General features: G+C 37.2%; 1 protein-coding gene across 5 annotated transcripts in view; it reads left to right on the top strand.

Annotated features, from left to right (window-relative positions):
* LRRC49 (leucine rich repeat containing 49) overlaps positions 1–15,814 on the top strand; it is a 129,001-nt gene that overhangs the window by 73,444 nt on the left and 39,743 nt on the right. For all 5 annotated transcript variants that reach the window (XM_021709954.1, XM_021709950.1, XM_021709952.1 and 2 more), the window contains 2 exons: positions 6,386–6,469; positions 12,734–12,900. In XM_021709954.1, the coding sequence (XP_021565629.1) occupies positions 6,386–6,469; positions 12,734–12,900 (251 nt within the window). The remainder of the gene's footprint in view (positions 1–6,385; positions 6,470–12,733; positions 12,901–15,814) is intronic.

Consider the following 15,814-nt stretch of genomic DNA (forward strand, 5'->3'; position numbering starts at 1 on the left):
GGGAGCAGCCACTGCACTTCAGTCTGGGCGACAGAGTGAGACTCCAACTCAAAAAAAAAAAAGAAATGCCATCTTTATTAAATTTTTGTGTAAATTGACAACATAAACATCCTAGCTATGGTGGATTACACAAATGTTTAGTGAACTTCTATGTGCTAGGGCTGTGTGCTCAAACTCTGTGCCAAGGGTACCTCAGTGAACTCACAGGGACCCTGTGGAATATTTTTAATTTTCAAGGGAAACAATGAGATTCGACATCTGTGAGACACTGTGCAAACTCTGAGCTCAAAATAGCTTACCATTTCAACATTTAGTACCTTATATTTCTTTCTATCACAACACATCTGTGCGAAGCTGAGCTTTCAGTGGTTTTGTGATAAAAACAGGTACCAGGCCAAAATCAGTGTGGAACAGGAAATGAAGGTGGCAGTGTCCAATTTGATTCTCTGAGGAGTTGTATAATGCCCTACAGTTTACACACTTTATTCATTTGATAAGTAGTTATGTTTATATAAGAATGACATAAAATATTTTTTTTTTCAATTGTGTTTTAATGGCTACTAAGTTGCTAGACCATGAATACTTACTGTTTGGACCTAACTACTTAGTAAACAGCTGTCACATTTTATTTATTTATTTATTTTTTGGTCTAGAGATACTTAGAGAAAATTACTGAGACTCTTAAGTACTTGAACTGAGGAGTATCTATACTAGAGTGTGTATTAGACATCAGAGATGACAAGATCAGAACAGCTCATGCCCTAAAGTCTACTACTGTCTATTGCAGAGGCAGGCATGTGCCCAGATGCAATGCAAAATGAAATCTATAGAGAGATGATCGTTTGATCCGTTGATGGGTCAGTAGATATATGGGTTTGTGTACACACACTCACTCACACATGCATGCAGTGCACACACAGCCACAAAATTGTTTCAAAGAGCAAAGCCCTCCTAAGTCTACCAGAGAAAAAGAAAAAGTTCCAAGGGAGAAAATACTTGACTCAAGACTTGAAGAGTATTAGAGAAGGAGGTTGTATCTGTGAAGGATAAAGGCAAGGAAAACGCAGAGGGATACTGAAAGAACACAGTGGCTGCTTCCAGCTCTGTGTGGTCAACAGCGAGCTGGTGGGGGAAGGGACAGTGGAAGACCCAGATGTCTGACAGGCAAGGCCCAGGCATTTCATGTCATCATAGGAGTGGAGACTTTTGTCCTGGACATAATAGGAGAAGCCCTTGAAGAGTTTAAGAGAGTAAAACTGGATTTTCCTCCTGGGTAGCAGCCTGGAGGATGAATTGTGGAGAAGGGGGTGGGTGATGAGATGAAAAGCAGGAGATGAGTCAGGGACAGAGATGCTGGGCATCTGATCCGGAGGATGGCAGGAGATGATATGATGCTATCTAGCACGGGCCTCAACTGCTGTTTTGCTTTTTTTGTTTCTCTTAAGAAGAATGGGTTTCAGGTTTTTTTGTTTGTTTTGTTTTTGTTTTTGTTTTGAGTTGGAGTCTCACTCTGTCACCCAGACTGGAGTGCGAGTGCAGTGGCACGCTCCCGGCCACTGCAGCCTCGACCTGCTGGGCTCCGGCGATCCTTCCTCCTCAGCCTTCCGAGTGGCCGGAGTTACAGGCACGCGCTACCATGCCCTGCTAATTTTTTGATTTATTGTAAAGATGAGGTCTCGCCAAGTTGCCCAGGCGGGTCTCGAACCCAGGGGCTCAGGCAATCCACTCACCTCAGCCTCCCAAAGCGCAGGATTACAGGCTGAGCCACCGAGCCCGGCTTCATTTTGTTAAAAGGAGAATAAAAATTACTAAAGTGAAAGGGAAACTGGAGATAGATGAATAAATATGTTCGCCTCCAGGCCTATCTAGAGCAGGAAATGGCAGACTTTATCTGTAAAGGACCTCATAGTATGTATTGTAGGTATTGGCAACTGTACAGTCTCTGGTGAAACTATTCAGTTCTCCCACAGTGTAAAAACAACACAGAAATGAATAGTGTGACTCTGTTCCGATTAAACATCATTTGCAAAAACAGGTGGCAGACTGAATGTGGCCTGTGGGCTGGTGTTTGCCAGTGCTTGGTCCAGAACACTGAATAAATTGCTGCCATTGAAGGTTATGTCTGGGGAGTGGTGTAGAATAATGGAGGGGCTGAAAGGTAAGAAGAACTCATCTGTCTTCCTATCACAAAAGGAAAGAATATAAATTCTACCAACTGTGACAGCTTGATGTTGATTATGAAATACATCTAAATCAGATTATGAAAAGATGGTCACTAGGAGGCAGCATTAGCTCACTAAAAACAATGCATGTCAGACAAAATTAGTTTCCTATTTTAGAAATTACAAACAGACCCTCTCAGAGGACTACTGTTATTTTGTTATTTAAGCAAAGTATTTGACAGAGTCTTTTATGACACCATTTGGAGCAAGTTGTATGACAACATGGTTAAGTGAATTTTGATTGAGGTCTATCTACAGAATATAAAGTAATACCAGCCTTTCGAGAAATCTGTGCTGGCATACCAGGAGGCTTTTTCTTCTGGCCTGTTCTGATCAACATTTTTGTTACTGTCTAGTTGAGAAAAATTTGTCATGCTATGAAGTATGTGAATGACACAAACTGGAGAAGTTAGCGATCTCATATATTGGTTGATCAAATCGAATTTAAAAGTAGTCTAGTACAGGGTTTGGAAAGCTACAGCCTGTGGGCCACATCCTGCTTTTTGTACAGCTCTCAAGTTAAGAATGACTTTCATATTTTTAAAACATTGAAGAAAAAAAAAGAATATGCAATAAAGATCATATATAGCCCACAAAGCCTAAAGTATTTACCTGGCCCTTTCCAAAAAAAACTTGCTGACCCTACTTTAAAAAAATAAGCAGAATTGAACAAGATAAAAATAGATGAATTGAAAATTCTGGACTTCATGAAAACAATCAAACAGAGCAACTGTCAGCACAAATGCAGGGACAAACTGAAGGAAAATATTAGATTTTTGTTCTAGATAGATCCCTTTCTTTCGCTACATAAAGGATATGGCTTTTGTCTCAGAAGCTGGACTATAATCAAGAAGGTGCCAGAATTTTACAGTTTTTTCCTTCTTACCAACAGATTTATAACTTATCTTCACTAGTAGAGATTTATTTTTATTTCTAAGTTTAGTTACTATGTAATTATTTAGGCTAAAATACAGCCATATGATGTATAAATTTCTTAAAACACTCAATATTTGAATTGATTTGGTGTAAATCCAGTTTTCCAAGGTTTAGCTTTCCTTTTAAAGTCCTACTGCCTTTAATAGAAGCTCAAATTCTTTTTGAAAATCTGATGAAATCACCTCCTAACTATGTGTTATACGTGATCCATACAGTTTCCAGTACTGTTTGAAATTGGCTCTTTGAGTATCCAATCTGTTTCTAGTTCACATTTTATAGATGAGTCAACACATCAAAATATTTCTCTCTTTTTAAAAGTTTATTCTAAAATAGGTTGTACTCTTAGGTATCAAATCAGTATTAACTGAATAAAAGAATTTAATTGAATTTTTCAACCAGCTATTTTGTGAAGCTACGAACCAAAGTTCTGAAGTCTTTATTTAACTTATTTCTCCTTATTACCTTTATTTGTTTTTTTAAAGTTAAGAATAATTATTTTCCATATCGTAAAAGAACCATCAAAAATTACAATAAATTTTTATTCCCTGTAAAACAACTAAATCATGTGGCAGATAGTACTAAGTTCTAACTTCACCCTTTTTCTCTCCCTAAAATCAGTAAAATGAATTTAAATATATATCTTTATTATTTTAAAAATACAATTAATTCAATGTCTAGCAAGACATGGTTTTTGGTACTGATTCTAGCTTTGTCACTAGTTGTCATATAAGTTACTAACCTCTTAGAAAGCATTAGTTTTCTCATTTCTGAAATTGGAGACTTCTAGTGGATGCATTCCTAGTTTTCTTTCTAACTTTGTAATCGTTTATATTTGGGCATTTTAAAATATGCTTCTCTAGTCTAGGTCTTTTCTTGGTTTTTAGGAGCACTATAATGGTCCACTTTTGGAACACAGTTTCATAGCTTCTTTGACTTTCTTTAATTCTATTATAACCTTTTTGTACTGTTGGGATAGGCTAGATTGTGCTGCAGTGACAACTTCTTTAATCTCAGTGGATTAAAGCAACAAAGTTTACTTCAGACTTGTAATACCTGTCCGCCTATGATGTATAGTCTGGGATCTTTGCCCTGTGTTGTCCTCATTTCAGTATTCAGGCCTTCAAGTACCTACTATTTGGAGCTTTATATAGGTGTAGCATTGTTATTGAAAGCTTCTACTGAGAAGCAAACACATGTCACTTTTGTTCATATGATGTTGGCCAAAACGAGTAACAAGGCCACATCTAACTTCAAGGAGGCAAAAAGTGCTGTCTCATAATGTGACCTGGACATGTGAAGGCACATGAATATTTGGTAAACAGCTCTTATGACTACTTATCAGGTTTTAAATCAAATGTTGACTTCTTATAGGAGTGTGAGTTAGAACTACATTTATGGAAAACAGTTTTCAAACATATCAGAAGCCCTAGCAATATGTTTACTGTTTGATTTAGCAGTTTCAGTTTAAGGAAATTGTTGAACAGATACTTAAAGATGTGTATTCATTTGTTCATTCCTTATATGTATATTTATTGAGTACCATGTGCCAAGAGCTGATATGGTCTATACATTTACAGAGCTTACTGTATGGGGTGGGAGGCAGGAGGGGATAGTATTAGAGATCATTAAAATGAAATAGGTTAAGTGCTATGATAGACAAGTATAGAATGCTGTGAAAGCACATAAAAGAACTTCTTTTGATCTGTTTTCCAGTTGACTGATTCTCTCTTCAACTCTGTGTAATCTGCTGTTGAAAAACCCCCTTTCACTGAATTTTAAATTTTATATCTTGTGATTTTTCTTTTCTAAAATAGTTATTTTTCAAATGTGCTAAGTTACTTTTTATAGTTTCCCATCTCTGAAGATTTTTCAGCCTTGTCTTTTATGAAGAAATTGTTTTCTCAAATTGTGACATCATTTGAGTACCTACAAATCTTTTGGTAATGAAAATTAAAAGTTATATGGCTATAATTTACTCTTAACATTTGACAGATTTCGGAGGGTGAAACGGTTCAGATTGTAGACATAGACTGCAACTTTTTAAAATTTTCTCATAGTGAATATTGTAAGATGATACACAGAAATTGTAAGCTTTGAGTTAGGGTGTTGGGATGATGACTGATTATTTTTTTTCTTTTTCTTTTTTTTTTTTTTTTGAGTTGAAGTCTCACTCTGTCGCCCAGACTGGAGTGCAGTGGCCGCTCCCGGCCACCACAGCCTCGACCTGCTGGGCTCCGGCGATCCTTCTGCCTCAGCCTTCTGAGTAGCCAGAATTACAGGCACGCACTACCATACCTGGCTAATTTTTTGATTTATTGTAGAGATGAGGTCTCACCTGCCCAGGCAGGACTCAAACCCGTGGGCTCAGGCAAGATGACTGATTTTTTAAAAGATATTCTAAACAATCTGTAGTGTTATTTCATAGTTCCTATCTTTTTCAGCTTTATTGGGGTATGAATGACAAATAAAACTATATAAATTTAAGGTGTACAATGTGATAATTTGATATATATTGTGAAATGATTACCACAATCAAGTTAGTTAACATAACACATCTATCACTTTACTTAATTACCTTTTTTTTTTTTAAATGAGAACATTTAAGACCTAGTCTCTGCAGTTTTTAAGTTTATAATACAGGATTATTAACTATAGTCTCTATGCTGTATTTCATAGTTTTTAGAATTTAAGAAATGAGGGTGGCCAAAACAACTTCAGAACAAGACAAAAGTAATGATTTTAATGAGAAAAAAAACCCATTAATATCAATGAAGAGTTTTAAAAGGGTCCACTGTTGTTCTATCATCAAAAAAACTCTGATTTGTAGCTACAGATCAAATAAAAATTGTTAGAAGTATCATTTTTACCCTTCTAATCTTGATAATAGAAAGTTTAAGTCTCTGTGGAATCATTGGTGTATAGTATACAAAGAAAATTATACAAACGTACTCCCCATTTTCTTCTTTCTCTTTTAATTCTTTTTCCTTTCTGGTATGAATTAGGTTTGTCTCATTTTCAAAGTTGGGAGTAGAGTTAAGAATGTATAGATTTTTTTAAGAATTAGGACTGAAGAATAAAGAGAAGCATATTAATTTTTCTTTGATGGCATATTTTCTGTTATCAAGTATATGTCTCTCAAGAAGAAAACTGGATTTAAAGGATCAAAATTATTTAGCATTAGAAAATAATGAAACACTTTATAATGCTTTTTGAACAATGTCTTTTAGGAAGAAGAAAGGCGTATGGCAACTGTTTTAGCCAAAAAGGAGGAAGAGAAGAAGCGAGAAAGTCATAAACAATCTTTGCTTAAGGTATTTTCTCTGATGTCTACATGGATAAGTGCACACATACACACGTACACTGAAGCTAGTCTCCTGGAAACGTGATGTCTAAACTTTGTAAATTTTTGTTCCCATCAGTAGAATGTATACCCCTAAAACTTTTATAAGTTACTACCTATAAATAAACATGTACTGAGGAAATATAATACAATGTACATTATAAGGTAAATGCAAAAGCCAGACATTTTAAACATAAGAGATGAAAAATAAATATAATTGAAGTATAGCTTTTTTCATACCGGTGCTTCCTTCTGTATATTCCACAGCCTCTGCACTTTACTTTGGAAAGCATGTAATGGACTGTCATCTGTACTGAAACATTTTAATGAGCTTTGCTACATGAGTTTTGATTTTTCATGACAGCTTTTTAAATTTAAAAAGTTTTTGACATAGAAGTAGTAAAGATTTTGAGGAATTTAGAAAAGAAATTTTGTTTTAAACTGGTTTTAAGTGATTTAGAATATAAAATCTTACTTTTCTTAAATAAAATATTCACTTTTTAAATATTTTATATTAACATCACTAAGTATAATAAACACAGACAACTTAAAGTTTATAGCTCATATTATATATTATACCATTATTAAGGAAAATTAAATAAATTAAAATTAAGGAAAATGAAGGAAATAGTCCTGATTATTGTTACTCATTCTTGTCCTATATAGGTACTTTTCTTTTTAAAATGACATTGAGAATGCAAAAAATGACTAGGCAGGCATGGTGGTGCATGCCTATAGTTCCAGCTACTCAGGAGGCTGGGGCAGGAGGATCACTTGAGCCCAGGAATTAGAGACCAACCTGGGCAATGTAGTGAAACATCTCTAAAAAGAAAAATGACTAGTAGAGATAACAAAGTTATATGTAATAACCTTAGGAAGCCAGGGAACTTTCTGGGGTGATGGAAGTGTTCTGTATTCTTGATAAGAGTATAGGTTACATTTGTCAAAAATGATGAAACAGTGCACTTAAGTTTTGTGGATTTGATTCTATGAAACTATTTCTAAATTAACAACAACAAAAACTTGTTCCTGGTCCCTCTTAGCTCAGGACTGTAACTTCAGAAGTAATAAGCACTAACTTTCTCTCAGTATGCTCCACCTTCCTCACGTGCTGTCATCTCTGACCTCTGGAATCCTCCCCAGCTTTGATCTGTTATCCCCCATTCCATTAATGATCTGTGTCTAGGCCCCCTCCTGACATACCTACCTTTTACTGCTTTAGCCAACAGGATTTTGAAATCTTTCCTATATTAGAATATCCCTGAGAGTTGGCCAAAAACACTTTAGTTAATAGGAAATATAGCTGTTGGCAGTATTTTTAAAATTTATAGGAGCAAGATTTACCATTGCCAGGTAATATTATTGGCAAACTTTTTGAATGGTTCATTTTTTAAAAAGTGGTATACCTTACCATGTAATTGCTGCTGTCAGATACATAAGTATATGAATAAATAAAAGAATAAATAAAAATACACACATACATGCAACTATCAGACCTACAGAACACTCTTTTAGGATGGTCCTAGAGCATGGAAAGGAAAAATGGATGAATACATCTCATTGATGATTTAGCTGTAAGCCTCCCAGTGTGCCTAGGAACCAAATCACACTTGATTTCACCTTCAACTGAAAATGTCTTGTTATATAAGTGGGGCCCCCAAAAACTCAGAATTTATTTATAAGAAATCGTGTATTTATTCTTATATGTTTAAACTTCAGCACCTTCAAGGTACTCTCCATTTGATGCTGGACACCTGTCAAGATACTTTTTCCACTGCGTAAAACAGTTTTTGAACTAATCAATTTTGATGTCTTTTAGTTTCTTCTGCCATTTATTGTTTCATCTCTTCCACATGGGCAAAAGGCTTCCCTTTAAGGACTTTCTTTAACTGGGAAACAAACAAAAATCACTCAGGGCAAGATTGGGTGAATAGGGAGGGTAGGGCACAGGGGTCATGCCGTTTTTGGTCAAAAACTGCTGAACACTCAGCCTGGTATGTGCAGGTGTATTCATAAAATTACCCATCATGAAACAGGCAAATGTGTTAAAAGAATCCCCTCCCAGCCCCCTAAAAAAAAAAATCACTGGCCGGGCTCAGTGGCTCAGCCTGTAATCCCGCGCTTTGGGAGGCTGAGATGAGTGGACTACCTGAGCATACGGGTTCGAGACCCACCTGGGCAACTTGGCGAGACCTCATCTCTACAATAAAATCAAAAAATTAGCCAGGTGTGGTAGCACACGCCTGTAGTTCAGCTACCTGGAAGGCTGAGGTGGAAGGATTGCTGGAGCCCAGCAGGTCGAGGCTGTGGTGGCCGGGAACAGCCACTGCACTCCAGTCTGGGTGACAGAGTGAGACTCCAACTCAAAAAAAATTTTTAAAAAATCACTGAAGCTAAACGCAGCCCCTCACAGCAACACTAGATGGGATATGAATGCCAATGGGTTGCTAGAACACTTACCTAGCGGGGCAACCCTGTACTGCAAGGGGCCCACCCTCTAAAAGATAATTCCAGTTTTTTTAGATCCCCCTCAAATACCTGATTCAGCTGCTTCTTACCATCATCCTTTTGGGAAATGTGCCATTAAATTTTAGCAAACTTTTTTCATGTTTGTAAGTTTTTACGGAAACTATGGAAAATAGCTCAAGATTCTCTTGAAGTCACTAAATAGGACTCTTTAGTTAGGAGGTTTATTTAGCATTTTTATTTCTAGTAGGAGGAAAAGCATGGGGAATTAGGAGAACAGGGTGTAGCCCTGACTCAGAGGTGGACTGGCATGATACCACAGACCCTCAGCATTTGCTGAGGATTGTTTTGTGCAACTCTACATACTGGTCATCAAGAAGACAGGACAGCTTGAGGAGAGAGGGACAGCAAGAGTGTGCAGACACATACCTTCTGCCTTATTGTTTTCTGTCTTGCTGTTTTTCTTGCAATGTTGGAAATGAAGGGAGGTGATAGTTATAGCATATACTTGCACAGTTTTGCCTGGACTATGAAGAATAGACTTAAATGGCAGAAGTTGAAATTTGGCATCTTCTTTTTTTTTTGAGTTGGAGTCTCACTCTGTCACCCAGACTGGAGTGCAGTGGCCGCTCCCGGCCACCGCAGCCTCGGCCTGCTGGGCTTCAGCGATCCTTCCGCCTCAGCCTTCCGAATAGCCGGAATTACAGGCATGCGCCACCACGCCCAGCTTATTTTTTGATTTATTATAGAGATGAGGTCTCGCTGCCCAGGCGAGTCTCGAACCCGCAAGCTCAGGCAATTCACTCACCTCAGCCTCCCAAAGGCGCGGGATTACAGGCTGAGCCACCGAGCCCGGCTTGCATCTTCTAAAATATTTGTTACTTTTACACAGACTTGGCAATTGATTGGCATCAAGAAACAACATTGTAGCTGATATGCCAAATGCCTCTGTGATATTTAATAATAAACTTTTGCCGGGGAATACCCCCTTCCACCTCCCAGAATCTCTAGCATTCTCTTTGTGATTATTTTATTCTTGGTCCACAGATGCCTAGAGCCCTTGTGGCCTCCTGGCCGGCCAGTGATTCCCTGCCTGACCCCAGGCTGCTCTCTTTTCTTAAAATATCTCTTCCCTTTTCCTAGTCCCAATAAAATTAATCATCCTGTTAGTCAATCTGGTATTTATCTGATTTTAATAACCCAAGTAAGGAAAGCTTAGCTCTGGCATGGGTATGGGAAAGTATTTGCATTTTCAAAGACTGTCTTGTTACAAATTTGCAACATACTCAGTGGTCCAAAGATACTTAAGCCCTTTGTCTAGGTACTGTTATAGCTGCCTCATTAAGAATATTTCTGATTGGGTGCAGTGGCTAATGCTTGTAATCCCAGCACTTTGCCCAGGAGTTCGAGACCAGCCTTGGTGACATAGTAAGACCTCATCTCTACAAAAAATTAAAAAATTACCTGGGCATGGTGGCACACACATGTAATCCCAGCTATTTGGGAAGATCACTTGAGCCCGTGAGGTCAAGGCTACAAGATCATGCCACTGCACTCCAGCCTGGGCCAGAGAGAGAGACAGAAAGAGAGAGAGAGAGAATATTTTCTCCTACCACTCCTTGTCATCCAGAAAGCCAAGAGCTTAGAGCCAGCGTGAGAGCCAACCTCCAGTAACTTACTGCCTCCTTCAAAGTGGCCTCCGTACTGAGTAAAAATAGCAGCATTGCTTAGATTAAGATTTGGGCAGGCACAGTCATCAGTAAATAACTGAATAGAATTCCTTGAAGAAAGATGCCTTTTCATTATTAGAGGGAAAATTTTTTTACAGTAGAAGAGCAGATTTCTGCTTGCTTTAGATTAGGAGGACACACATAAAATGTCAGAAGGTCTCAAATGTGTGTGTGTGTGTGTGTGCAATAGTAATAGTAGTTCAATTAATTATACTGACAAATTTGAAATATCAAACAGTAGAAAATCAGAACCTAGACCAAAAACATTTTTTTAAAGAGAGAAAAGGGGTCTCACTGTGTTTTCCAGGCTAGAGTGCAGTAGTTATTCATAAGCATGGTCAGAATACACTAGCCTTGAACTATTGGGCTCAAGTGGTCCTCCTGCATCAGCTTTCTGAGTACCTGGGACTGCAGGTGCACACCCTTACCCCAAAAGCATTTTTTAAAAAGAAATCGAACTTTAAAAAGTTTAGTTTTAATTAAGCAAGCCATATCACTTTCATTCCTATCTAATGCCATGCATATGTGCTACAATCTTAGATAACCAAATACAGGCAAAGAGATGCAGCTAAAAAAAAATCAATCTCCATGCGTATCTGCACTGATGGATTGGACAGAGAATCTTCTCAAGAGCCTTCGCTGGCTTCAGTGCCCGTAGGTCAATGTCACTCTTAGTGGAATTTTCAGTGGAGGCTTGTACTCTTAGTGAAAAGAAGGAAAGTGTCTATTTTCTGCATGCTGATCTAATTGATATGCTATTTCTGTTTATTTATTTATTTTTTTTTTTGAGTTGGAGTCTCACTCTGTTGCCCAGACTGGAGTGCAGTGGCTGCTCCTGTCTGAACACAGCCTCAGCTTGCTGGGCTCCGGCGATCCTTCCGCCTCAGCCTTCCAAGTAGCCGGAATTATAGGCATGCGCTACCATGCCCAGCTGATTTTTTGATTTACTGTAGAGATGAAGTCTTACTGCCCAGGCGGGTCTCGAACCCACGGGCTCAGGCAATCCACTCACCTCAGCCTCCCAAAGGCGTGGGATTACAGGCTGAGCCACCGAGCACAGCTGATATGCTGTTTTTAAATGTGAACTCTTGCTCATGGAAAATTTAGCAGAATTAGGGATTATTTTTTAATAGAAACATCTCAGTCTACATCTGCTTTTTCTCTAGAGGGGTTCTGCAGTGGCTCTCAAAGCAAGGTCCACAAGCTAGCAACATCAGCAGGACCAGGAGCTTGTGAGAAATGCACATTCTCCTGCTGTGCTCCAAAAAATGCTAAATAAGCAATCTGTCTGAACAAGCCTTCCAGGTAATTTGAGGTACCCTAAAATTTGAGAGCACTGCCCTATGATCTATCACTTACAATGAATTAATTTCTTTCCTATTTATCTAGAATGGTACTAATTATCAAGAGACAATTTACCCTAGCACAATTTCTTTTAATAACTTAGATAATAATTTTTAATTTTCAGGCATTACAATTTATGCTGTGAAACTTGGAACACTGATCAGCTCTCTTCATTCCCCTCCCCAAGGTTATTTTGCTATATCAATTCTAATTATTGAGTAGAAAAATTAAAATAGTATTCGTTTTTTTCTTGCTGTGTTTAACCAGAGGCATAGAAACCTTGGACAATTTAAAATTTCAGATAACATTAAGTATATAAAAATTTCCATGAAATTAAAATTTCAGATAGTGAATTTTAAGTCTCCAGTGGGTTATACATTTATTTTTAATAAAATTAAGTTCCTAATTTTTAAAAATAAAATTATATACATTCACAAATAATATAGGAACTTAATTTTATATATATATATATTTCCCCCCTTTGGGATGATAGATCATCATTGAGAAGTTTGAATGTACAGGGTAAATACGGGCCTCTTGAATCTTGATCTAGAATGTATATTTTGTAGCTACTTATAAGGAATAAGCTCCTTTTGAAAATATTCTAAGAAGGTACAAACAATATGCTCCTTAGATGTCACTTCTGCTACAAAAATTGCATTATATAATTCTTGTCGCAATTAACTTTTTCGTAGGAGAAGAAAAGATTAACAATTAACAACGTAGCTCGAAATTGGGACTTGCAACAACAACGAATAGCCAATACTGCTACAAATCAAGATAGAAAAGATTCTGACTCTCCTTCTCAGGACACCTGTCAGATTGACGGAAGCACCCTCTCTGCATTTCCAGAGGAGACAGGGTATGCAATAGTATTCTTTCAAGATACTAACATTTTCAGATCATTGAATTTGGAGCATGAGTTAGAAACCATTTCACACAGAGTTATTTTAAAGGAGTAGTTTTCTTCAGAAAAGTACTGAAATTAAAAGTTTAAATTAAGAAGTTAAAGATGGAAAAAATAAAAATATAAATCTGACTGTAGCATTCTCCTAATTAAAATGTCCTTCATAGGGCATTTCCTATTTTTCATAGGAAAAAAGTCTAGCTTACTTAATATAGTTCGTAGGGTTCCCTGCCCCTTCATAAGTTTTATCCCGCACCAGCAACCATCTTGTCTGGTCCTGCAGCATCACTGACTTCCTTTCAGTTCAGGTACTTTCTACTTCAGAACCTTTTTTACAGGAATAGTGGATTTCTGACCTGATAGCACTCCTGCCCTATTTCTCTGATACTGCCTAACCAACTCCAGCTCACCTATAGAGATCTCAAGTTTAAACCTCACATCCCCCCAAAAGACTTTCTTAACTCCAGAGACTAAACCAGCTGCCCCTTTCATCTCTCAGTTCCTGGCGCTTTCCCTTCTCGATGCTTACCATGACCAAAACTAAAGAACCAGGTGGTGATTCACGTTTCAAATGTGTCTTCCCCACTAGAATGTAAGCTTCAGAGAAAAGGAATCCTGGCTGATTGTCTTACCACTGTTGTATCCCCAGCAGCCAGCACAAGACCTTGCTCCTTAGCTAGTAGCAGTAAGCAATTTGACATAAAGTCAGAATAATTACTCTAGTTGTGGTCTGTATTATCTATTCCAGTGGCTCACAAGCTCCTTTCTTCTATGGCACATGTGTCACATAATACATATCCCTAGGTTTATAAACAACTCTGAGTATGGAATCAAGTAAATGAGAAGGACATAAAGCATTTATGTCTTTATGGTGTATATATAATTTAAATATATGTATATATATATATATATAATCATCTGTCAGTAGCCATAGGGTTCTAAGACCCCTGCAGATACCAACATCTGCAGGTGCTCCAGTCCCTTACATAAAATGACATGATATTTGCCTGTAACCTACACACATACTGCCACATACTTTACTCTTTACATCATCTCTAGATTTCTTATGTATACCTAATATAAATGCCTGCACATCATTTCGTTTGCACGGATTCAACATAGTATTCAACGCATGGCAAATTCAAATTTTACTTTTTTGGGTGTTTGTGTAATTTTCTTTTTTTCTTTTTTTTTTTTGAGTTGGAGTCTCACTCGGTCGCCCAGACTGGAGTGCAGTGGCCGCTCCCGGCCACCACAGCCTCGACCTGTTGGGCTCCGGCGATCCTTCCGCCTCAGCCTTCCAAGTAGCCGGAATTACAGGCATGTGCTACCACGCCCAGCTGATTTTTTGATTTATTGTAGAGATGAGGTCTCGCTGCCTAGGCGGGTCTCGAACCCGCGGGCTCAGGCAATCAACTCACCTCAGCCTCCCAAAGGCGCGGGATTACAGGCTGAGCCACCGAGCCCGGCTGTGTAATTTTCTTTTCCAAATATTTTTTTATCCATTGAGTTGAATCCATGGATGCAGAACTCACTGATATGGAAGGCTGACTATGTTTACATAATTTTAAAATAAAGTCTACAGACCAAAGATAGAATACATTTTAATTTGATGATGCTCATTTATCTTATTACCTTAACCAAACTCTGAAACACATTTTATTTTATTTTTTGAGTCGGAGTTTCTGTCGCCCAGGCTCGAGTGCAGTGGCATGATCACAGCTACCACAGCCTCAACTTGCCATCCTCAGGTGATTCTGCCACCTCAGCCTTCTAAGTAGCTGAGACTACAGGCTCATGCCACCATGCCCACCCAATTTTTTGTTTTATTGTAGAGACGAGGTCTCGCCAGGTTACACAGGCTGGTCTCGAATCCCTGGGCTCAGGCAATCCTCTCACCTCGGCTTCCCGAAGTGCTGGGGTTATAGGCGTGTACATTTTAAACTAAATATAGAATGGTTATTATTTCAAGTTTCTAGTTATAATTTTTTGAGCCCTCATGTAAAAAAAATGTAATAAAGGAATTAATTTGCGAATAATGTTTTAGAAAATTTCTGGAGTTAGAATCTAACATATATTTAGACGAACATGCCTTTTAAATTTTAGTTATAACTAACTTATATCAATGTGTTTCTTTTAGCCTACTTGAGAATTCACATGTAGAACTCAACAATTTCAGCTAGAAAAATGAAGCAGCAAGAGTAAAAATTCTAATAAAGTGAAAATATATATAACAAATATATTATTATTAACTGTAGACCTAGAGCTATAGTTAATATTATTTAAATGTCAAAGTATAATTTTGCTTAGAAATATAATGCTTTATAATGTTAAAACTTTGTAGCATTGAACTTTAGATTTCTGAAATAATACACATCAATTCTATTTCTGATTTCTGTTTTTTAAATTTTTTTATCCTCCTTAAGGCTTTCCAGTTTTTAGTTTAGTCAAGTAATCTTGCAAATTTTATTCTAAAATTTTAATAAGGCTTTAAAAGTTAATACTTAATACATTGGATTTATTTTTATATGGTATTAGGTCTAACATGATTTCATTTCATTTGACTAACCAATTTGTTAATAATCTTTCTTAATTAAACTATTCTTTCTTTTTTAATGGGAATACCATCTTTTTGTTATGTTAAATTCCCATTAATATGTGGGTGTATTTCTGGATTATTCATTTCATTCTACTAATCTACTTATCTGTTTTAATGCCAATACCAGACTCTTAATTATAGTAGTGTTGTAGTAAGTTTTAATAACTAGTAGGGGAAATATGCTTTCACTTTTTTCAAGTTTCAATTTTCACACACCTATGAACTTTTAAAATAATGTAATAGAATACTTCTTCCATACAAACTTTAAAA

This window comes from Carlito syrichta, unplaced genomic scaffold, assembly GCF_000164805.1.
Source record: "Carlito syrichta isolate Samal-C Ts95f unplaced genomic scaffold, Tarsius_syrichta-2.0.1 Scaffold287778, whole genome shotgun sequence".
Lineage (NCBI taxonomy): Eukaryota > Metazoa > Chordata > Mammalia > Primates > Tarsiidae > Carlito > Carlito syrichta.